General features: G+C 40.5%; 2 protein-coding genes across 3 annotated transcripts; both read left to right on the plus strand.

The window, feature by feature from the left end:
• Positions 1-408: 408 nt before the first annotated feature.
• Positions 409-14,129, plus strand: SLC39A6 (solute carrier family 39 member 6; the record flags this gene model as incomplete). The annotated part of the gene is made up of 9 exons (XM_079533999.1): positions 409-1,134; positions 2,411-2,591; positions 2,842-3,011; positions 3,929-4,141; positions 5,505-5,574; positions 6,799-7,176; positions 10,735-10,815; positions 13,075-13,265; positions 13,977-14,129. The coding sequence occupies 9 exons, from the start codon at positions 409-411 to the stop codon at positions 14,127-14,129; spliced, it is 2,163 nt and encodes a 720-aa protein (XP_079390125.1).
• A 5,339-nt stretch (positions 14,130-19,468) lies between these two features.
• ABITRAM (actin binding transcription modulator) lies at positions 19,469-21,304 on the plus strand (the record flags this gene model as incomplete). Of its 2 annotated transcripts, XM_079533973.1 has the most annotated exons (6): positions 19,469-19,526; positions 19,601-19,652; positions 19,950-20,079; positions 20,883-20,959; positions 21,032-21,101; positions 21,170-21,304. In XM_079533973.1, the coding sequence occupies 6 exons, from the start codon at positions 19,469-19,471 to the stop codon at positions 21,302-21,304; spliced, it is 522 nt and encodes a 173-aa protein (XP_079390099.1). The 2 variants fall into 2 exon arrangements, with proteins under 2 accessions (XP_079390099.1, XP_079390098.1); XM_079533972.1 differs by lacking the exon at positions 19,601-19,652 and having other exon boundaries at positions 19,469-19,586; positions 19,901-20,079.
• Between the last annotated feature and the right edge of the window lie 595 nt (positions 21,305-21,899).

A 21,899-nucleotide genomic window follows, 5' to 3' on the forward strand; every position in this document is an offset into this window, starting at 1 on the left:
TCTCCTTGGTCGGCCAAAAGCAGTGAGAAGTTAACAATGCAGGGTTTGGCCGCATCAGGAACTCAGTTGGCACGGATGTGAGGATGCTGTCAGTTTGTTTCGTGTTAGAGAGCTGCCTCAGGCCGAGCTAAGCCGAGGTGAGTTTACACTCCGAGCAGTGATTGTGGCCGGGCACGTCGCTGTGATGCACAGTTCCATCTGTGCTGCGTGAGGCTGCACGGCTGGGAGAGCACTGTGTGCTGGGAAGGCTGTATGGCTTTTCTCTGGGTACTTTAGTAACTTGAGCAAGGCCTTTTTGCTAGTTCTGGGAATATATTACAGATTAAGAGGCCAGTTTTATGCGAACTTGGAAGCTTTTTTTATTGTTGTTGGTTTTTTTTTCCATTTAATGCCTAATAGGGCACTGCAATGGAGAGTACAGTGTCTGTTACGTTCCTCGTATCGTTTTTCATACTGTTGTGTGAAAGTTATCATCATGGAGTGGAGACAACTACTGTTGTGCAGACACTGGAGAGAACTTTTCCAGAAAAGGCAGCTGGCATTAATGATGACTTGGCAGGATTGAGACAGAAGCATCACCTTCAAGAACTTTTTAATCGTTATGGAGAAAACAACTCTCTGACAATTGAAGGATTTAGAAAACTGATACAGAACATAGGGATAGATAGAATGAAAAGAATTAAAATTGATCACAACCATGATCATGACCACGATCATCACCTTCATCATAACCACATTTCCTTGAGTAAAAACTCTGAGAAGACTGTTTGTCCGAACCACGAATCTGATGCTAACAAAGACCCCAGGAACAATTATTCAAAGGAACCTCATAAAGCAGAGACTGCAGACCATCAGCACAACTTTGTTTACAGTAAGAATGCCGTTAATGAAATCACTGGGTCGATCAACACTACTCCCACAGACGGCAGTTCTGAACTGCAGAATTTGGAACCTGCAGACGGCAAGTCTGTGGCTCAGATAGGCCTGGCTGGATCTAACTCCATTAATATCACAAATGGAAGCAGCACGAGTTGGCTTGCAAACATCAAGTCAAACGAATCTCATGTTTCTCCGAAGGAATTGGAAAAAGGAAGTTACCTGTATTCCAAACTTAAAAACACAAATACCCAAGAGGTGAGATGCTCTGTTGTGTTCTGGGTCCATTAGGAGCATTGTTATGGCTTGCTTACTGGGAACTTAATTTTAACTGGGTCCAGGCTTTATAGTATAACTGTGTTCATAGAAGAAACGTGGAACAATAGCTTTTCTTGAATCATAACTCTTTGGCTTGAAAAAATGTTATGCTCACAAGCTCAGAAAATACACACACTGTCTCATTTATGTGATACTCTTTTCTTAGAAGGAAATGCATGTTTACATTAAATATAAACATACATTTATTTTTATATACTTATTTACTTACTCTAAAATATGCAGTGACATTGAAGAGCTCTATTTAGGCAAGCACATACAAGTTAGCAACACTCTATAGGAAAACTCCCTTTTACTTTATGCAAAAACAGCAAGGGAACTTCAAGTACCCAAGGCACCATGGAGTGAATACTCAAATACTGTTTTCCTGAAATGAATTTCTTGCTGTGCAAGGGCAGCCAAAAACCATGTGTGCATGTGACTGTGACTATAGAGCTTGTACTTTGGTGCACAAGACCAGGAAATAAATAGCATGGGGCCCTGATCTGGAAATAACTGAAGAAGAAAAGTTTTCTGCAAAATGATGTCTGTTACTTTAAGGTAGTGAAAAAGAGTGCTGATGAAGTCAATCATTTTGTTGTAAACAGTTGTTACACGATCTTTCTGCACCAAGAGCTTTAAAAAGCAAGTGTTCCTCTGGAGTGTTAATTGTGTAGTTATTCTAGTTAGTTCAGAGCAGGCATGTGCAGCGTTTGATTAGTGGGTGCTGTATCTGTGAGTAATTGCTGCATTCTGCACAATCAGAGCAGAAGTGCTGCTGTGGAAATCAAGGGGAGTACTGAAGCCTGTAGGTCACGGAGTGGAAAGTTGTTCGCTGAGGGAAGTGTGTGGTGGTAGTGCTCTGCAGAAGTCTTTCACAGTAGTGACATAAAACAAAGCTTAAGAGCTTTTTGTATTATTCCCAGAGTCAAAACTGTTAGGCTTTTTCTAATCTCAAAACAAACCATCTGTTCTCCTTGTGCTGAGAATGTGTGATAATAACGCATCACCTGTCAGCGCTGCCCAGCTCGCCTTCTGGGCCAGAAGAGAGGATAAAGGTGTAGTTCTTACTGAAGTGATTTGTTACTGCTTTTTAATTACTGTCCGTGTAGCTGCGGTCATGTGGAGTTGCTACTGATTTCAATTAAGATAGGAGATGCAGTCTTTTTAAGGTACGGTATTTTGATTCTGGCTAACTTTAAGAAATGTCTTCCCACAGTGCTCCAGTGCATCAAAGCTGATGCAGTCCCATGGAATAAGCACTGAAGTACTGTTGTCTGCCACAGAATTTAGCTATCTCTGCCCAGCTCTTATTAATCAGATTGATGGGAAATACTGCATAGTCCACGCGAGTAGCGAAAAAGCTGAAGCTCCTCCAAAAGGTTATTCTCTGCAAATAGGTAGGTTATTTTTCGTAATGAGAAATAAAAGCCTGCTCAAAACCCATAGATGTTATAAATCTCCAAAATGTTTTTCGAAGCTGATGATTTTCTTTTAGGGCTTTTCATCACATGTGGGCATAAATCTTTATGGCCCAATGCTTGCTAATATCTAATCAGATGATAAGAGTATTTGATTAAAAAAAAAAAAGTTAAGCAAACAACATCTTGTGTAGCAGTTGTTTACATTTTCTTTTTCTTCTTTTAACAGCTTGGATTGGTGGCTTTATATCCATCTCAGTCATCAGTTTCCTTTCTTTATTGGGGGTTATACTGGTACCTTTGATGAATCGTGTGTTTTTCAAATTTCTTCTGAGTTTTCTTGTGGCATTGGCTGTGGGGACTTTAAGCGGAGATGCCTTCTTACATCTCCTTCCACATGTAAGTATTAATTGCTGATTCATTAGTTATTTCAAGAGGGCCATATTGACAGCTGGCTGTATCTATTAGTGGTAGTTTCATTAATTAACATATGCTAGTAAGATAGATTATTTAATAGAAATATATACTTTTTTCTCCTAATAACTTCCTGTTTGGAGCTGTTTGTGTTATTTCTGTCAGTCTTATAGCGTAAAACTTCACACCCCTTTCTCTCAAGCTGTATCCTGTTTTCTCAATCATGCGTGCTGCCAAATCTCTCACAGTTTGTCATGAACCTTATAGGCAACAGAAATAGTTCACTGTGCTCTTCAGATGGGGAATAGAAAATCCACTGTTTCATGTTGTCAGACATGTATGTTGATTGCTTTATCCATTGTAATGTTGTTTTTTTTTTTAAATCAGAATTGAACATTTCTAAAGTCCTAAAAAAACATTACTTGATAGGCTTTGAAATGTTCCATTACTGATTGGTAATACAGACAATAAAATTGGAATATGGTTGTAACATTTCTAAATTTCTTGAAGCTCTTGATCACATTTCTAGACGCAGCTTCCAGGTAAGATGTACTAAACAGCAGGTTTCAGAGCTGTGAGTTCTTTCTGTTCATTTCTTAGTCTTGAACTTTCCACGTGATGTCCCTGAAAATCTAAATGTATGTGTATGAATGTAATGCATGTGTGCATTATATCTGCAAGTAACTTCACTGGGAGAATGAAAGCCAGGACTGTTCTCAGTAGTTTCTGTCAAGAGATTTTCCTTGTAACTGCTTGAGGTTGTATCCTGAGCATTTATCCCATTCTAAGTGCTAAATCTGTACTCAAGATTTGAGGAAGAGAATGTAGAGAGAGCTTTGTATGTTTCTTTTGTTGTCAATTCTTCTGAATATAATGACTTCCCCTCTTGCTTCTCCCTTTAGTCTCATGGAAACCACCACCATCACCACGAAAAGGCTCCGCTTGAACAGAACAGAGGTCCACTGTTCAAGCATCTTGTTTTTCAAAGTACGGAAGAGAGTGCTTACCTGGATTCTACATGGAAGGGACTTACAGCGCTGGGAGGCTTGTATTTTATGTTTCTAGCGGAGCATTTGATCACTTTAATAAAGCAGTTTAAAGACAAGAAGAAAAAGGTAGAGAAACAATTAATTTGAATTTGTTGCGTTGCACGATGACTTCTGAGTACGCTTCTATAGAAACAGAAGGATTGTGTATATTGTTATTGGATAAAGTAGCAATTGCTGACTAGATTAGCACTCTGTTCTATTTCTCTTGGTGGCATTGATGCTTTCAAACTAGACAGTGGTTTGGTTTCTTTTTCTCTTTTTTTTCTTTTTTGTGGTCATGTCGGGGAAGAATTCAGAACTATCTCCTTAACCAGACAGGTAGTATGTGTGAATTGTTTAATAAGCACACAGCTTTGTTTTAAGTTAGAAATTTGGGAAGTTATTGTTCATTATTGACTTCCTTCTGACTTCTCAAGGAGATCATAGGATTGTCTAATTCTTAAAATTGTTCATTTAAATCTAAAATTTAAATGAAATAAGATGGCCTTGTGCAGTTACTGCATTACTGCTGAAGGAGCACTTCCACGAAATGGGTAAGGGCAGCAGTCGCTCCTTAGGCAGCTCAGCATCTGTCTGCACTGTAGAGGGTGACAGAAGGTGATACCTTTAGATGGCATTTTGCTTGGAAATACCATCTTGGAAGTTTCTTTACTCTCTCCCAAAATGACAGTGCAACACAGCCTTCACATTACTATGCTGTGTTTTATGTGGAAAGTGTAAATAATGATTGATTCCAGTGAGTTGTAAATGCTAGAACAGCAGATTTGGTGTAGAAGTTGTAAGCTCTTTTACTTGGATCCCAGCTGATTCTGTCAGTGTGGTTGATACTGGAGTAAGTGAAACCAACTGAGTGACAGGATCACTTCCACCGTCTTTAGTTAAATGTATTCACAAGGAGATGATGTGAAGAGTTACAAGCAAAGCTAGTATTTTCTGCATCCCTATGTCAGCCACTGAGAATGGATTTCCTATTGAACTAAGCACAAGGCTTTCTACATAGCTATTGATTATAAACTTTTGTGATACTGACTTTAACAAGCCATGAATGAAGGTTTTTGTTTGGCTTTTCTTCAGTACGCCAGCATTAAGCATTACACTGATGTTACAGATCTAGCAGAGTTGTTCTTGTTCGGCATATTTTTGTGTTTTTTACTTATCAAATGAACCCTTCTATTTAGTCCTTTCACAGAAGTGCATGGTATTTACTTGTTCATGTTCATTTTTTCACTCCTTTGGAGCCTGGGGAACTTTTGTCTTTTTACTGTACTTAAAAGAGTTTCTAATGTTCCTCTTTTGCCTCCTTTATATGGCTTCCATGTTGTCCTCTTTCTGTGCAGGCTGCATAAATGTTGTGAATATAATATTGCTCATGTATATCCTGAAAAATAAGTAAAATATTCATAACTACAGTATTTTCTTTTGGAATAAGAAAAAAAATGAAGATGATGGAGAAAGTAAGAAGTTTTCAGCGAATGAAGAAAAGTTAGATACAGATGATCGTAAGTCTCAGTAACATCACTGCACAGTTGTTCTTGTGCAACAGCACAGCTTAAAAAAGTACTGTATCTGATTGATGGCAGTTTATTCATTTGATTCTTACTGTAGGTTGATCTCTACCTCCTTCCAACTTATCCAACCTTTCTAAAGAAGGTAGTGGATTCAGTTTAGAAACGAGTGTTTTGAAGTCATTCTGGGAAGCTCTACTGGCTATGCCTATTGCATGTGTAGACATACCTAATGACTTCTACACTTCTATTAGACTGCTAGATGTTGGATACAGAAGTCTAAATAACAGACCATGCATACTTAAGTCCAGTTTTCTGGGGGTTTGAATGTTTATTCTTAAAGTTGATAATCCATAATCCAAGATGTTCAAGTACTTCATCTGCAAATGGTCGGATGTCTTGAAGATCATGTTGCAAACAAAGCCACACCTCACTAGGTATTTGTAAGCTCTTGTAGTTAAGAGCAGCTTCCAGTTTTTTCAGGAGGTAATTTTCTGTCTAAAGAAAGAGATCTCAGCAGTGCAGGAAAAGAACTGCAGGCAAGGAACGTAACGAGACTGGAGAGTTTGTCAGATAAAATAGTCAATGTTAGTGTGCTGTTAATGTTCACATGAGGACGCTTCACATTGTGTTTATATTCTTGTGTGTATATTTTCAGGTGCTGAAGCTTAACAAGTTGTGTATATTATTTATTTCTGTACAGAATGCAGGGAGGTTGCCAGAATTTTGCATGACATAATCTTGTTCTCTTGCGTTCTTAATCCTTAGCCCAAAGATGAGTTAATGTCATATGCATTTCAGTCTTCTTTGTTCTGAGGCAATTGAGCTAACAGCTTTCACGCTATGAAATTTGAACATAGTGCCTTATGCTGTTGTACTTAAATTGCACTGTGTCTTAGATGAAAAGTTGTTGTTTTTTTTTTTATTCTTCTTCTTTGACTTTTTAGGAGACATTTGTGGCCACAATGTATGGGACTGCTTTAGTGTTAGGAGACAAAGTAAAAGCTTTTTATTGTTATGACGTAAGAATTTTCCCCCAAATCTGATTAAAACAAAATTTGGTTGTGGAAGCATTTGGTACAGCACACTGGGTTATCAACTTCAACTTTCAGACTTGCTATTTTTTTTCTTTATCAATTATTCAACTTGCTCATTTTATCTTTGCTTCCTGGATGACTTTAAAAATATATAATATTATGCTCTGGGTTTTTGTAACAGGGTCTGAGGGCTATCTAGGGACAGACTCACAAGATCCATCGCCCTTCATTTCTCAGCAGCCAGCGGTGCAAGAAGAAGAAGAAGTCATGATAGCTCATTCTCATCCAGAGGAGGCTGATAACGAATATGTATCCAGAGGCTGTAGGAACAAATGTCATTCTCACTTACACGATACTCTTGGACAGACAGATCATCTGAGTCATCACCACCACGACTACCATCACATTCTTCATCACCATCATCATCAGAACCATCATCCACACAGTCACAGCCAGCGCTACTCACGTGAAGAACTGAAGGATGCTGGCATAGCAACTCTAGCGTGGATGGTGATAATGGGAGATGGGCTGCACAATTTCAGTGATGGCCTAGCAATTGGTAAGTGTTGGTTTGAACACAGCAGTCAGGTGTGACTGTAGCCAGGCATTGCTGCCATGTGTCTTTTTTGCAATATTGTGGTAGTTCTTCCTCATACTTGTACAGGTCTGTGGAAGGTGAGTAGTGCTTTTTATGTTCTGGCAGTGTCTAAGTAGGACACTGGTTACCAACTGTCAGAAGAGCAACTCATGGAGAGGATATCAGTAACATCAATGTATGCTGCCTTTATGCAGATCTCTGCTTCAAGAATGTCTCCATTAACTGTAGAAGTATAGAATAAGTGCATTCCTTTAGGCACTCAGTGTCCTGAACAGATTCAAAACAAGCTTAGTCTTTCTTTTTGAGAAAACGTTTAAAAAGCATTTTGTTTTTCTCAAATACTGATCTTGCTCAACTCAAAATCTTGCTCTTAGTTTTTTTTTTTTTAATTTCAACGAAGTTTAATTATATTAAAGATGGTACAGTATTCTTATAAACAAAATGAAAACACTTTCCTTTTTGTTTAGATTCCTTTCTTTCCCTTCATGCATTATAGTCTTCAGTCTTTTTTGGCAGAACTTTAACTGAAAGGCCTTTTTGGTATGACAAATGGACAGATTAATGTTTGTGTTTTGGTCTCCTGGATTTGATCTTGGATCTTGGTGTCTCCTTCTTTCTAGAAGGAAAAATTTGATGGTAGAACTAAATTATAGAAAGGGAAGTTAAATCAGTAATCATCCTTAGTTCTTATGCTGTTCTTTCATGATCTTGAATTCAATAATTAATGCTATTCCACGTAGTGGTTTTGTTTTGTTTTAGCTATTGGATTGGATTCATTACCAGCCTGTACAGAGTAATGAAGAGTCAGTTCAGCAGGAACAGTCTTTCTGTAAATTTTACTGCATAGACAAGTCCATTCTTGTTTAAGCAGAAAGCTCAATAGTAACTGTTTTCTTACAGCAGTATTTGCAGTTGTTCAAGTTCAGTCAGTTCAAAGAATAATGTGAGAAGAGACCTTCTGTGATTTAATCTTTTATTTTTATTTCTTTATGAAAGTTGAAGTGTGGAATGTAAATTTTCTAGCAGATGAGTTCTGAATGTGTGGTAGAAGAAGGATTTGCATTCAAATTACATGCAGAATCAATTATCTCTTAGCATTTGGGAGGTTTAGAAAGGAACTATGATTTAATAGTTATGAAAAGAAAACTATGAGAGGCTTATAAAAGCTTATTGAGCAAGCGAGAGCAGTAGCCTTTAAAAGTTCTGCCATGTTCAGACTAATGAAAGTGGAGATTATTATTATTTTTAAGTTCTGGATGAGTTTGAAAACCACCTACTTGATGTTTTGTCCATACCACTTATATAATATTTCTGCTTATTTATATGAAGATGTAAACATCTTCTGTGAAGATAAGTGAAGGGCTTTCTGGCTAAACTGAAGTTTGTTCATTTCATGTCATTTGTGAATTGGTAACTTCTGTGTTACTTTTTCCCCTAAATCTCTTGTGATTATTACATAGCAATGAGATTTAAGTGCTTTGATTTCCATCATGGAACACTTGCACTGACTAACCTTTATGAAATTATGCTCTGTGATTTGAACTTTTCTGTATAGCTTCAACTAAATAACTAACATGCAGAATGCTGTTTGTTTCCATACTAATCTTACCTATATTTTTTTCTTCTATTTTTTGAGAGAAGCGATGAGTCAAATATATTTGTAAATACCATAACGCTATTAAATAAACTTCTTGGGGAGGAATACCATCAATCAGATTCATTAGTGTAGTATTCAGTTAGCTGAAAATGTGTTAAAATACTAGTAGTCAGTGAAAAATAAAAACAAATATTCCTGTTCTTAAGCTTCTCGTTTGGTTGTTACGTATGAGTGCAGTATGTGCATTATACAGCTTTCTCAACTACTTAGATGGTCGGTAACACAGTCAGCTTTTGTATGGTTTGCCTTGGTGGCCACAAAATTAGGTTTACCTTTTGTGACTTAGCTGGACTCTTGTATTTTCACTTCCTTCTAATAAGTGATAAGACTGAAAACATTGTATAAAGGCAGTAATGTAGAGGAACTCCTAGATTATTGAGGATGCAGGCATGGGAGAAGGTAATTACTTTCTGCTTTCCTTATCTACTCTCTTCAAGAATTGAAGCCCAATTTAATTCTGAGGAGGTCTCTTGTCTTAGGAGATAACTGTAGCTATTCTGTCTCTTTCAAAATCTGACTCAGAAACTATAAAGCAGTATTTAGAAGAAAACAGATTGATGCGTAGAGAAGATTGATAGTTTTTACTAATAGCCTCTTTAGCTAGTCAAGTAGCAGTAACTTGTCACTTATGTGTTAATTGCTGTGTAGACTGCCATGACTAAGTGTTTTGGAGTGCTGTGTGAAATACTCTTGTTGAGGTCTTAAATCAAAATAGCTTTAGTCTTGCACACTGCAGCTCACTGAATTGAACTTGGAAAATAGAACCATAAAATGGGATGCTCCTCGGAGGTCACTTGAAACACAGTGCTTGGAAACACTCGGTGGAGCCAGTCATGGATCCGCACAGCCACCCCTTGGAAACTTCCATGGATGGATGTTTCTCCCCTTCTGTGGCCAGCCTTGTCTGCTGTTGCACCTCTCTCTTAATAATGAAGGTTTTATTTATGTGTAGCCCAAAGCTCCTGGTTGTAATTTGCAGCCTCTGTGACTCGTTATCTCTCACTGCTTTGAAGAGCTAGGCTCCTGCTTTTGTATTTGCACTGAAGGTGGCTGTGGGCTGCTGTTTATTCTAGTGAAAGAAGTGGAATTTAAGTATGCGCAGCTTCCTCAAGCTTTTAGACCATGTGCTGTAGGCTTCTGATCATCTTGTAAGCCTTTGGGCAGTATGCACATCCACCTTGAGCTATCTGCTTTAGGCAGTATTTCTATGCTAGATCAACTGAGCTTTGGTGGTCTCCATGCCACCATGCTTGCAGTTGAGGAGGACTGCAAGCAGTGGGCTTCCTTATGCAATAGCTCTGGTTGGCAGGTCTGCCTCAGGCATCTACCCTATGTGAGAGGGAATTGCCTGCCGCTGAAAAGTTTTCTTCCAGTTGTGCTGGCCCTAATCTGACCATCTGAAGTGTTGGGTGAATATTTGGGCAGAGCAGAACTCATTTTCCTGGCAACTCTTGCCGGAAGTGTGACAGTTTTTTGCCTGGGTGGAAGCTGCTGGAGTACTGGTGGAGAGATGGGCTTCTTTCCTGTGCTCTCACAGCTGTTGTAGCCATCCCTCTGCCAGCCCTACTCCTGGATCCCCTGCGTGCAAGCAGCTACAAATGACTCCTCTTTGCAGCATGGTATTGCGCTTATTTCAGAAATCAGTGAAATTTGGTTTGCTTTAGAGGATTAGAGGGCATTATGTTGCTTTGGGGTGACATGTTATCAATCTTAAAAACTTCAGTGACACTTCTGAATGCTTGCTGAAACATAAGAAGGTTTGAGTGAGAATAATTTTGTCCTAACTTAATAAGAAGCTGCAACAGTATGTCAGCATTTGATGACTGAATATGACCTAATGTCTTTTTTCTGTCTTTCTGTAGGAGCAGCCTTTACTGAAGGCTTATCAAGTGGTTTAAGCACGTCTGTGGCTGTGTTTTGCCATGAATTACCTCATGAGCTAGGTAAGACCCCAATATTTCAGTATGCTGCAGCCACCTAGGTACTCGCAAGTGCGCTCTGGGGAATTGTAGGTTATTTTATTCTGTTTTACAGTACAGTTTTTTGATAGTTCAGCCGTATCAGACTGTTTACTCAATGATACTTTTATTTAAAATAATGTTTATGAACTGCATTAATATTCCTTTAAAAAATCTAAACGTCTCTGCTACCATGTTTAATTCTCTTGTAGAATTTTACAAATTGTTCTGCATAGTTTGTATTTTATTCTTCATAGCACGGATAGTGAATGGCAGAAGAGTGCATGTTAGCATTTGCTTTTGTCACATCTGTTTAATTTTATTCTCATGTGCTATTGAAATTACAGAAGTCAGAATCCTTTCTGTGTAGTATGTGCTGCTTTTTCCACTAAGGTAGTTCCTCACTTAAATTAGACCTACTTAAAATATTCTAAAATGCTTTCTTTTTTAAGTCTAAGTCTAAGTGATCAAAATTCATGACCACAATTGCTTATAGGAATGCCCATAAGCTTGCTGTTATGCCCTGCTCCTGAGAGCAGAACTTGACTTTTTGGTTGAGCTCTGGAGAAGAAGCAGCTCAGGGGAGACCTTAGCACTATCTACAGTTCTCTGAAAGGAGGTTGTGGCGAGGTGGGGGTTGGCCTCTTCTGTTACTATCGATTGGACAAGGGGGAATGGCCCCACATTGCACCAAGGGAGATTCAGGTTGGATGTTAAGAAAAATTTCTTCTCAGGAAGAGTGGTCAGATGCTGGCAAGGGCTGCCCAGGGAGGTGGTGGAGTCACCAACCCCAGAGGTGTTCAAGAAATATTTAGATGTTGTACTGAGGGATGTGGTTTAGTGAGGAAATGATGATTTGGTGATAGGTGGATGGTTGGACTTGGGTGATCTTGGAGGTCTTTTCCAACCTCGGTGATTCTATGATCTCCTTTCCAGTTGTTGAAGCATTTTGAACATGTAACTGATAGTTCTTTCTTGGTCACCGTGGTCTTACCTGGTGTACAGAATGAGGAAAGAACAGTTTGCTTATACTTCTTAAACTGGTTTAATCCTCTAGAAAGTGGACTGCTCAATTAATTTAATGGAGCTTGTTAACCAGCATGTATATATCAAACTATTTATTAAATGATACATCTGGCTGTCTGTACAATCATGTTGTAGAAATAAATTACTTTCTCTGGAGAACATTTGTGGTTTTATGGCAGGGAAGAAATTATCTTGTTCATCTCAATATAAATTCTGTAGGAATTACACAACTTGTATTAACTACACATACAAGGTGTCATTAATACAAGCATACAAAATAAGTTCATGTTATACATCCAGTGCTTTGGAGTCAAATGTTGTTTGCTTTCAGGCAAGAAATCTTTCTAAAATTTAAATCCTGCTATTTCGGCCAATGCAGAAAACTTACTGTGAATACCTTGTTTACCAGAGAACATGGAATGAAACAAATTGGGCTAGCTGATGTTAACTGGGGAATAAATTAGATCTTCTTGTTCTTAATGCTAAGCAATGTTCATAATGTTACACCAGTTAATCTTAATTGTATCATTTTGTAGGAAAAGCTGTTGTAACAAACTTCTCAACTCCACTTTGGAAACTGCAACTGCTTTTAATTATTTTAACTGGAGAGAGGTTACTTTTTTTTTCTTTTTTTTTAAATTAGAACCAATTTATTTTTTTTCCCAAGTAGTAAGCTTGCATTATTTTAGTCCCTTTTGTTTAGATACATTATACTGATCTTAGGACAGATTTCTACTCTGAATGATGGAAGATCTTTCTGGCTGGTAACTGATGAGTCTTTTAAACAAAATTAAGGCTTTAAGGGTCACTTAAAAACTAGTCAAGACTTCCTAAATTTAAGAAAGCTACAGTTAAAATACTAAGAAAAGTTACAAAATAAAAGGAATTATCTTGGTAACATTGATTTAATCAAATATGTGGGAATGCTTTTTTTAGGAACTGACTTGGGGTGCACGTACATATCAGGTAGAGCAGTACGTTGGTTGAAAGGCAAACTACACTAAAAGCTTTTCCCTTCAAAAATCATGAAAATGTAAGGCTGTGAACTTGCTGCACTTGTTCTTGTGTATTTTAATTGTTTTCCCACTGTTTTCTAACTTTCTGAAGGAAAATGTAAGGCAAATGACAACCTAATCACTTCATCTTATAAGAAAGAGAAAATATGACACGCTGCAATACCTTCCTGGGGGTGTAAACTTCTGTTTTCTGCTGCTGTAGGAGATTTTGCCGTGCTTCTAAAAGCTGGCATGACCGTCAAGCAAGCTGTGCTTTACAATGCCCTGTCAGCAATGTTGGCCTACCTTGGAATGGCAACTGGGATACTCATTGGTCATTACGCAGACAATGTCTCCATGTGGATATTTGCACTTACTGCTGGCTTATTCATGTATGTGGCACTTGTGGATATGGTAAGTGGTTGTGTTTATGTATCCTGCGTTACACATAACATAGTGTAAGAATTGATATCAATTAAACTTTGGCCATAAATTATTCTCCTCTCTTCTTCAACATTTTCTTGGTGCTTGAAGGGACTCAGAAGTGCTCAGGTAAATGTCCAGGTGCAAGATTGCTTTTAGTTAGATGACTGTTGGTGTAGAGTGTAGCAGATGGTGTGCCACTTGTAGTCTTGCTGGCTTTTTCCACCACCAAACGTGGTTTGGATTTTGCAGCAAATCATTAGCGCTTCTTTTGGTGAAGCCAGGATTGTATTAAAATCTCTCCTGTTTCTCAGAATTATGCTTGTACAGAAGTACAAAGTGCTTAATGGATGTTCATGGAAGATTAAGTGTCGTTTTAAGAATAAAATGCTTGGTGTGGCTTGATGAAATCAGTTGGTAAATAAGCCAGCCATTTACTCCAAGCATAATTAAAGCATCAGCATAATTATCATGAAAACAGTAATTAGACCGCTACCGACTCTGTGTGTGTAAATAGCTTATATGAAAGTAGACAGATAATGTTACTCATGTTGAGTGACACCTGATTCATGAATTAGTATTAATGCAGCCAACAGAAAAGTCTTGAGGAGTAAGACTCAGCCATCGTGCGCCACATCATTGAAGAACTGTTCTAAATGACTGCTTATTTTGGAGGCATTTAACACTCTCTTGTTTATTTAGGTGCCTGAAATGCTCCACAATGATGCTAGTGATCATGGATGTAGCCGCTGGGGATACTTCCTGTTACAGAATGCTGGGATTCTCTTGGGTTTTGGGATAATGCTGCTCATCTCGGTGTTTGAACATAAAATTGTATTCAGCATAAACCTGTAATTTTGCCAGGCTAAAGATTGGTGTTAAGTTATAATTGGTAGTTGTTGTTTTTATTCCATAATGGAGGGGTACGCTTGGTATAGTCTAGGTATTTCTATTGGTGTGTCTTGTTGTTGTCCTTGGGTCTTTCAATCTCCAACCCTTTTCTCTCCCATAGCAATGAGAACTGTAAGGATTTTCACTCGGAATGTAGTGTTGCATACGGTACCATGACAAGACAAACTCAGTAAGTCATAGTGAGTACCAAATCTATTAATGCAGTGTCTCCTGTGGTGGGGGCCAAGGTGTTTTTGTGAATTTATTTACTGTATGTAAATATATGCAACAGTGGCTTTTTTTTTTTTTACTTCATGTTTTTGTTGGTATAAAGAAATAAAATGTCAGTGGTTCTTATTCTACCACAATCAAAACCAGTGAACAGAGAGCACAGTGAGCAGTGTAAAGCAACAAAGACATGCAGTACGTAGCGTGGATTTATACTGGTAGAAACTGATCTCTGTCCACTTTGTTTACAGGGGGTGGCAGATGAGCTCACCCCATCCTCTTGGTGGTGCTTCTCCTTGTGGATTCTGTTTCCTACTCCAGTTGGTTTCTACTGCAAATGATTTCATGTGAAATTGTTTGATTGAAGTGTTTGTGACAAGTATGTTTCACCTGTTTCTTCCCCACTGATAGGAGTTGCTCTTCACTGAATCCTCAAACTGGCAAGAGCAGTATGGCCATTACATTGTAAAATGTTTCTGTAGCTGTAGTATACTTGAATGCCGTTAAAGAGACTTTTAAAGCGGTGTTCTATCTCATTTATGCTGCCTGAAAGGGTGAGGTTATATCACAGTTTTTGATATCATGGGGAGTAGTGTTAGTAGTCCTTTGCTCAGCCTTCTTGATTTGGTTTGGGAAACGGGATGACTGGGAGAGCTGAATTCATCTAGTTCTGCATAATAACATAAGGTAAACCTGTGCTTGCAGAACAGTTGCATCCTTTCAGCTAAAGCTGGAAGATCCAAAAAGCAAGCTTTCTGACAGTGCGTCTACAGAAGCAGAGTATGAAGAATAACCCGTACGTACATGAGTGTGTGGTTTGAGCTTACGGCTATGGTCTTAGTATCTCAACCACCCTGAAAGTATCCGTAGGAAGGAAAGATGGAAAGGCCAATTGTCAGAGTGTGATTATTTTTTTGTTTTGACAAGCAGAATCCTGCATTTACAACGTTGCAGAATTGGCAGGAAATGCGAGCATTACATTATTGTGTTCCTCAACTTTTACATAGTAAGGTACGCTATCTTAACTCGCTTACTTAAAACCAGAAATAATCAATTACAGTTTTTCTCTGATTCAACTTTACCACTGCTTCAAATCTTCAGCTGAGTAAAAAGCTTGAACGAAGAGGAAGTATTTGATGATCCCGTGTCTGACAAGTTAAAGCAGTCTGGCATATGGTGGTCTGTCATTAAAATGAAAGCCAAAACTGTTGCATCAAAAATGGGTGTTTGGAATGAATTGTAAGATTTGGTTTTTGTTGTTTCTTTCTTTAAGTGGATGAGAAACAGTGTATGCAGGCAGTGGGCTGTTACTTTTTTTTTTTTTTTTTTTTTTTTTAACCTCCCTTCAATTCTTAACTCAGGTTAAGCGGGCAGATTTATTTAAACTGCTTTCCACAGTGATGAAATACTGTTCTATCAATGTTTCTTGAGCAAGCCAAAATAATCAGCATAGATCTGTTAAGGTTTTGATGCCAGTGCCAGAGCTCATACTGAAGGATTAAATGAGAACAGATTTTTTTCAGACTTGTGTGGTGAATACTTACCCTTTATTTTTTTTAACTCTGAAATAAGCTATGGCTTGAACTTCATTTCTGTGCCTTTTTTTATGAAGGTCAGGTATCAATCATGCCATAACAGTGGAAAATCACAGAAGGAAAATTAGTGTTCTCAGTAAAATATTTGCAACATCTGAATTGGGAACAGAAGAAAAAGGAGCAAATCAAGCTCACTTTTCCTATCCTGCAAGAGGTTACGTATCTAGAAGTTGGGAGAACTGTGCTGATGATTCCCTTGCAACTTTTTCCTTTTGAAAGCAGCGTGAGCAGAGCTTGTTATTCTCCAGATTGCCTGATCTGAAGGGACCTCAGCCTCAAAGGAGATGCTTGTTTCTTAAATCTTCCTGTAGTCAGCATTTGGCCAGAGTCTTTGGAGCAGGATTTGTCTTGTTTCCTTTGAAGTCAGGAGGCAAAGGAAGAATAATGCATCCTAAGGGGAGCACTAAGGTGTGCTGGAGTCTTGTCCAACTCCAACAAATCTGCACATTATGAACCTGAGCAGTTGTTAGGAGAGAAGGACAGGCTTCTCTTTTAGAGCGCTCGTTTCATCTCTAACAAGAATACTGACAAAACACAGGTGTATCCTTTCCCTTCATCAAGTGCTTTACCTTTTTTCTTTTTTTCTTTCCTTTGTTCTGCCTTTTGGTGAACCCTCTGTACTTCCTTCAGAAGCTCACCTCTGAGCAAACAGCGGAAGGAGGCTGCCAGAAGGAGTCCTGCAGTTTGTGGTGCAGAGGAACCATACTGTGGTACAACAGCCATCTGCTATGTTTTTTGTAGCATCTCCTTGATCTGCCATTCTCTGCTTCCTCTTTTTGCTGGTTCTCACAGCAGTCTTATTCTCACGTTCCGGAGACTGAATTAGGAAAGTTACACATATCCCACCTGTTGCTTCTCTTTCTTCCCTGCTTATAAACTGTTAGCTCACTTGAACTTGCTATGAAGAGAAAGTAACTCCAATTTCTTTCAAACAATCTAATTCTTGTGGCAGTTTTGCCCTAACACAGTTAGGACCATTTCCAAGCTTACAGCTAAAGCTGTGCCTACAGCCCCACAGCTCATCTTTCTCTTTTCTTTGCTACCCCAAGTGTTTGAATGTCATTGTCTTTGACTCCTAGTAAGCTGTTCAGTTGCTGGCATGTGCACATCACTGCCACCTTCTTCAGAAAAACAAACAAGTCTGAAAGAACAGTCCCATCCCCTCACACCCCCCTGTCAATACTGAAGCTTCCATATCTTGACCAGTTGGTGCCTTCTTCACTGACCTTTAACCTGAGTGGTCCCAGTCAATCCAGATCTTAGAACATAGCCACTCTTCTCCCTCTGGAAGTTTCTTCTGAGTATTGCAGAATTGCAGTATCTGACTTTGGTTGTGCCGTCTAAGCAGGTCTTGCTTTTCCTGGGGCAGAGCTGATGTGCTCCAGTTCTGGCTTCTGCATTGCTTCTCATGAGCAAGATGTGTTTCCAGTCAGAACACTGGGCAAGTCTTCTCTTCCCCTTCCCTCTGAGCCCCTCACAGCTCTGTTACATGCATAAATACTGGAGCCTCCTGGTGGGCGCTGTAGGATTTGGACACTATGGTTGTCTTTTGCCTTCTGCTGCGCACCCTCAGCCATCAGAGAAATTGGACATACACACTTCCTTGGTTGTGAGCTATTTCAGATGTGGGTGGCTCCTGACTCAGTTTGCTTTGAATTCTTGCGGTTTCTGTTGGCCTACAGCCTTAATTGCTGAAGTCAGAAGGACTTCTCTTGTCTGTGTGGTAGATGGGAGATAGGAAGCAGACGTTTTGCTGAGTGTCCCCTATTAGATGGTTAGATTGGTGACTATACAGCAATAAATCCACAGCTTCCGGGCTGTGCTTCCTGTGAATTGGCTGGCTTGCAATGAGAGAAACTGACGTGAAAATATCTGTGGATCAAAATACATTACTAATAAACCAGTGTGGAAAATAAACCTGCCTGCAGTAGGTGTGGGAAAGAGGGTGAGATGATGAGCTGGCAGTGAGCCCTTGGGTTGGCTTGGTGCTCCAGCACATTCATTTCTGGTGGGTGCGACCAGTGACTGCAAAACACTATGTGAGCAGACCAAAGATGGTCTGAAATGTGCTGTTTGTAGCAGTGAGGTGACAAAGCTGGCCCACATTTTCATTGTCAGCCTTTAGCAGAAGCAAAGCTTCTACTTCTTAAAGGTACTTGCAGTGAAAGTTCTTATGCTTTGATAGAGGGATAGAGCAGAGCCTCTAAGCTGCCTTTTCTTTTTATGCATTGATGTTTCTGAGCAGCTTGTGGTAATGTGCCTGCCTGCTGTGGCTGATAAATGGGAGCACCTTTTTTTGTGTGTCCTTCTTAACCACGGTACAGAGCTGAGTGTTGAACGCAGCTGTATCCACCTTATGTAGTGCCTGCGCTGGCCTTAGGCTAACAGGGCAAGGAAGGGTGGATTCTAAGTAATTTGCATTGTGCCACATTCTTCTTAATCTTTTGGCTCGTCTGTATATGTGACATCAGTCATGTGCTGTCCTTACTTGCAGCAGGAATTCCACTGTGCATATGCCAGTCCTTGCCTGAGTTCTTGGCCTGCCTGGGTCAAGCAGTGTGGCTGTTCTGTATTGATGGGGAATATTGTGCAGGCGCATAATGAATTTTGTTTAAAAAGCATTCAAGGCTACAAGGTGTAAATCCAAGTGGCTCTTCTGCTGCATGAATTCAGGGTCAAGTGTAATTACAACTCTTGTAGAAAACTAGTTTGTTCTGTTTGCCACAAATAGAAGCAGAAACTGTGTTTTCATGCAGTTGTTTGTACGTGAAATGGGGTCTTGGTACAATTAAACAATTGTTATAGCTGCCATTGTATTGCTGCGTGCTTGATGGAATAAACCACTGAACAAAGTGCTGTTTTTTGTGTTTATTTGGGACCTCAGAGGGGTTGGGGTTGGAAGGGCCCTCAAAGCCCACCCATCCCTGTGCCGTGGGCAGGGCTGCTCAGGGTCCTATCCACCCTGGCTTTGAGCGCCTCCAGGGATGGGGCACCACAGCTTCTCTGGGCAGCTGTGCCAGCACCTCCCTGCACTCTGAGTAATTAATTTCTTTCTGACATTTAATCCAAATCTCCCTTTTATTTTACTGCCCTTACCCCTCCTCCTGTCCCTATCAGACTTTCTTCATGGTTTATTTCCCTCCTGTTTATAAGCTCCCTTTAAGTAGCAGAAGGCTGTAATGATGTCTTTCCCCAGCCTTCTCTGCCCTGAACACGCCCTCCGTAGCTGCAGCTCCTTGTACAGAATCGTGCCCTCCTCTGAACCCGCTCCAGCAGCTCCTCCTCGTGCTGAGGTCCTGGACGCAGCACCGCAGCTGTGCCCTCGCACCGTTAATTCTTTCTTACGCTTTTCCCCACTTTGGGAGCGCACTTTTAATTACGCGCGATGGCGCCGCGCACCCACCACGGGGCGCCGCTCCTCACGGCAGGAATCGTTCCCGGCGCGGGGCGGGGCTGCGCGTGCGCCGTGCGAGCGGCAGCATGGCGGCGGCCGAGACGTGGGGCGCGGCGCGGTACTTCACGCGCTGGTACAAGGCAGGTGCGGCGCGGCCGGGCGGGCGGGATGGAGCTTGCCGGGGCGTCACCCTCACCCGTGTTTGTGGCCTCTCGCAGACGTGAAGGGGCGGCCGTGCGAGGACTTCTGCGTGCTGCAGCACTCCAACAGGCGAGTTGCCGGGCGGGGCGCGGGATGTTGCTCCCCCGGGCCCGGCGCCCTCTGGCGGCGTTGCGCGGCCGGGGCGGCCACGGGGCCGACGGTTCGTATTGCGGCCGCGCTGCCCCCGCCGCTCTGCGAGGGCGTGGGGGTGACGCCGGGCCCGATGCCCGCAGCTGAAGCTCGATTGTAGGTATTTATCTACTTACAATGCTACGGGTACGGGCAGAGACAGCGCTGGAGCTGCTCCGAGCGCTCAGGGTACGGCTTTGCACCGCTACGGTACGGTAACTGTCGTTCCTGTTGCAGAATCTGCGTCATAACGTTGGCAGAAGCCCACCCTCTTCTTCAGCACGGGAGAACAATTACAAGCATTAATTACCAAATCAGTCCCAATTGTAGCAGGCTTCAGAATAAAGTCTCTGGGAAGTCCAAAAGGGTACGTGTGTGGGGCTTTCTGATTTGGTTAGTTCTTGTCTGTCTCTCTCTCACTGCCTGGGACTCTCCCTCCTTCCCAGATCGACCCCTGACAGTGACCCATCCTTTTTATTTTCAGCCCTCTGCAGGTAATTGTATTCAGACTTGAGAGAGAGACCCCCAGCCCGGAGGGTACAGGCTCTGAAGCACTGAGGGGTGCCAGTGTTGCTCCAACTGCTGCTAACAGTCTCTGCTAAGTCAATTTTGTAGAGTATACAGAGACACTTCAGTATTCCTTAATAGATACAAACTTGTTTTCATAAAATGCCAAGGATTTGGAGATTGTTTTGGTGGCTTTTTTTAATTGCAGACCTCTGGTCTGTGACAGATGACAGAATGAGGGGAAATGGCCTCAAGTTGCACCAGGGTAATTTTAGGTTGGATATCGCGAAAAACTTCTTTACAAGAAAGGGTTGTTAAGCACTGAATGAAATAGGCTCCCCAGGGAGGTGGTTGAGTCCCCATCCCTGGATGTGTTTAAAAACTGGATGTGGTGCTCAGGGACATGATTTAGCAGGGGGCTGTTAGAGTTAGGGTAGCATGGTTGGACTTGTTTGATGCTCTTTAAGGTCTTTGCCAACCTGAGCAACTCTATGATTCTCATCTACTCCTGTAAGGAAGTATAAATATGGAGCCCCTAATGACCTGTAGCTATTCTCCTTACTTTGTTCTGTAATTCACCAACTTGTGTTATTGCTGATGTTTATGAAACTGTAAGAAGAGCTGGATAATTAGAAACACACATGTATTTTTTTCCACATGCAGGGAGCTCAGTTTTTAACAGAACTTGCCCCGCTCTGCAGGATATCCTCATCAGATGGAGAAGAATATACCATTTACAGGTAAGGATTTTTACACTCCCACCCCCATCCTGACATACTGTGCACTTTTACTGAGTCTGAATACTTTTGCAGTTGTATACGAGGACGACTGATAGAAGTGAATGAAAACATTCTTAGCAATCCAGCGCTTCTGCAAGAAAAGGTGAGAAGCTTTTTAATTCTTAGCCTTTATTTTACTACTTCAGTGCTAACATCATTCCTCCATTTTAGCCATCAACTGAGGGATACATTGCAGTGGTTCTACCCAAATTTGAAGAGAGCAAGAGCATAACTCAAGGACTTCTGACACCAGAAGAATACAAGGAAGTTTTACTGAAACGTCAGAATTCTTCTTCAGGAAGTTAATTATACAGGCTAAATAAGCTGCTTTTACATTGTAACTTTCATGGCATTGAAAGGTGTGTCTACTTATAAAAGTGGAACTTGACATATTTGTTTTATTCTTGTATGAAACAGGCAAAATAGTTTGTATATTAAAATTGTTTTCTCTCACAGCCGTAGTACAACAAATTTTTTACGTAAGCACAATTTTGGAGAGTAGTTATGTTCCAGGGATCTCTTTGCTCCTGGCTCAATGCAAACATAACACATAGAGAAAAAGCACAATTGAGCTGTTAGGTAATTTAGCCCTACGTTGTATTAGTTTGGCTTGCCAAAGGTGAATTGAAAATAAAATGCAATAGGAGCCTGCCTACAACAAACAGTTAACCTTGAAAACAAGCATTTCACATCAGGTTACGATTCCTAGCATCCTGAAGTCAAATAATGCCCTTTTTATAGAGGTTTCTCATAATCAGTATCTATTTACTTCAGTTTTAAATGCTGTAATGTAAAGTCTACATGTAATGCTTCAGTGGTTCTACAGGCAATTCAAATTCTGCTCAGTAAAGTTTAATCATAAAGGAAGCAACAACTGCCATCTACAGATAGAGACAGTGAA

The sequence above is a fragment of the Tetrao urogallus genome, assembly GCF_951394365.1.
Source record: "Tetrao urogallus genome assembly, chromosome: 3".
Classification (NCBI taxonomy): domain Eukaryota; kingdom Metazoa; phylum Chordata; class Aves; order Galliformes; family Phasianidae; genus Tetrao; species Tetrao urogallus.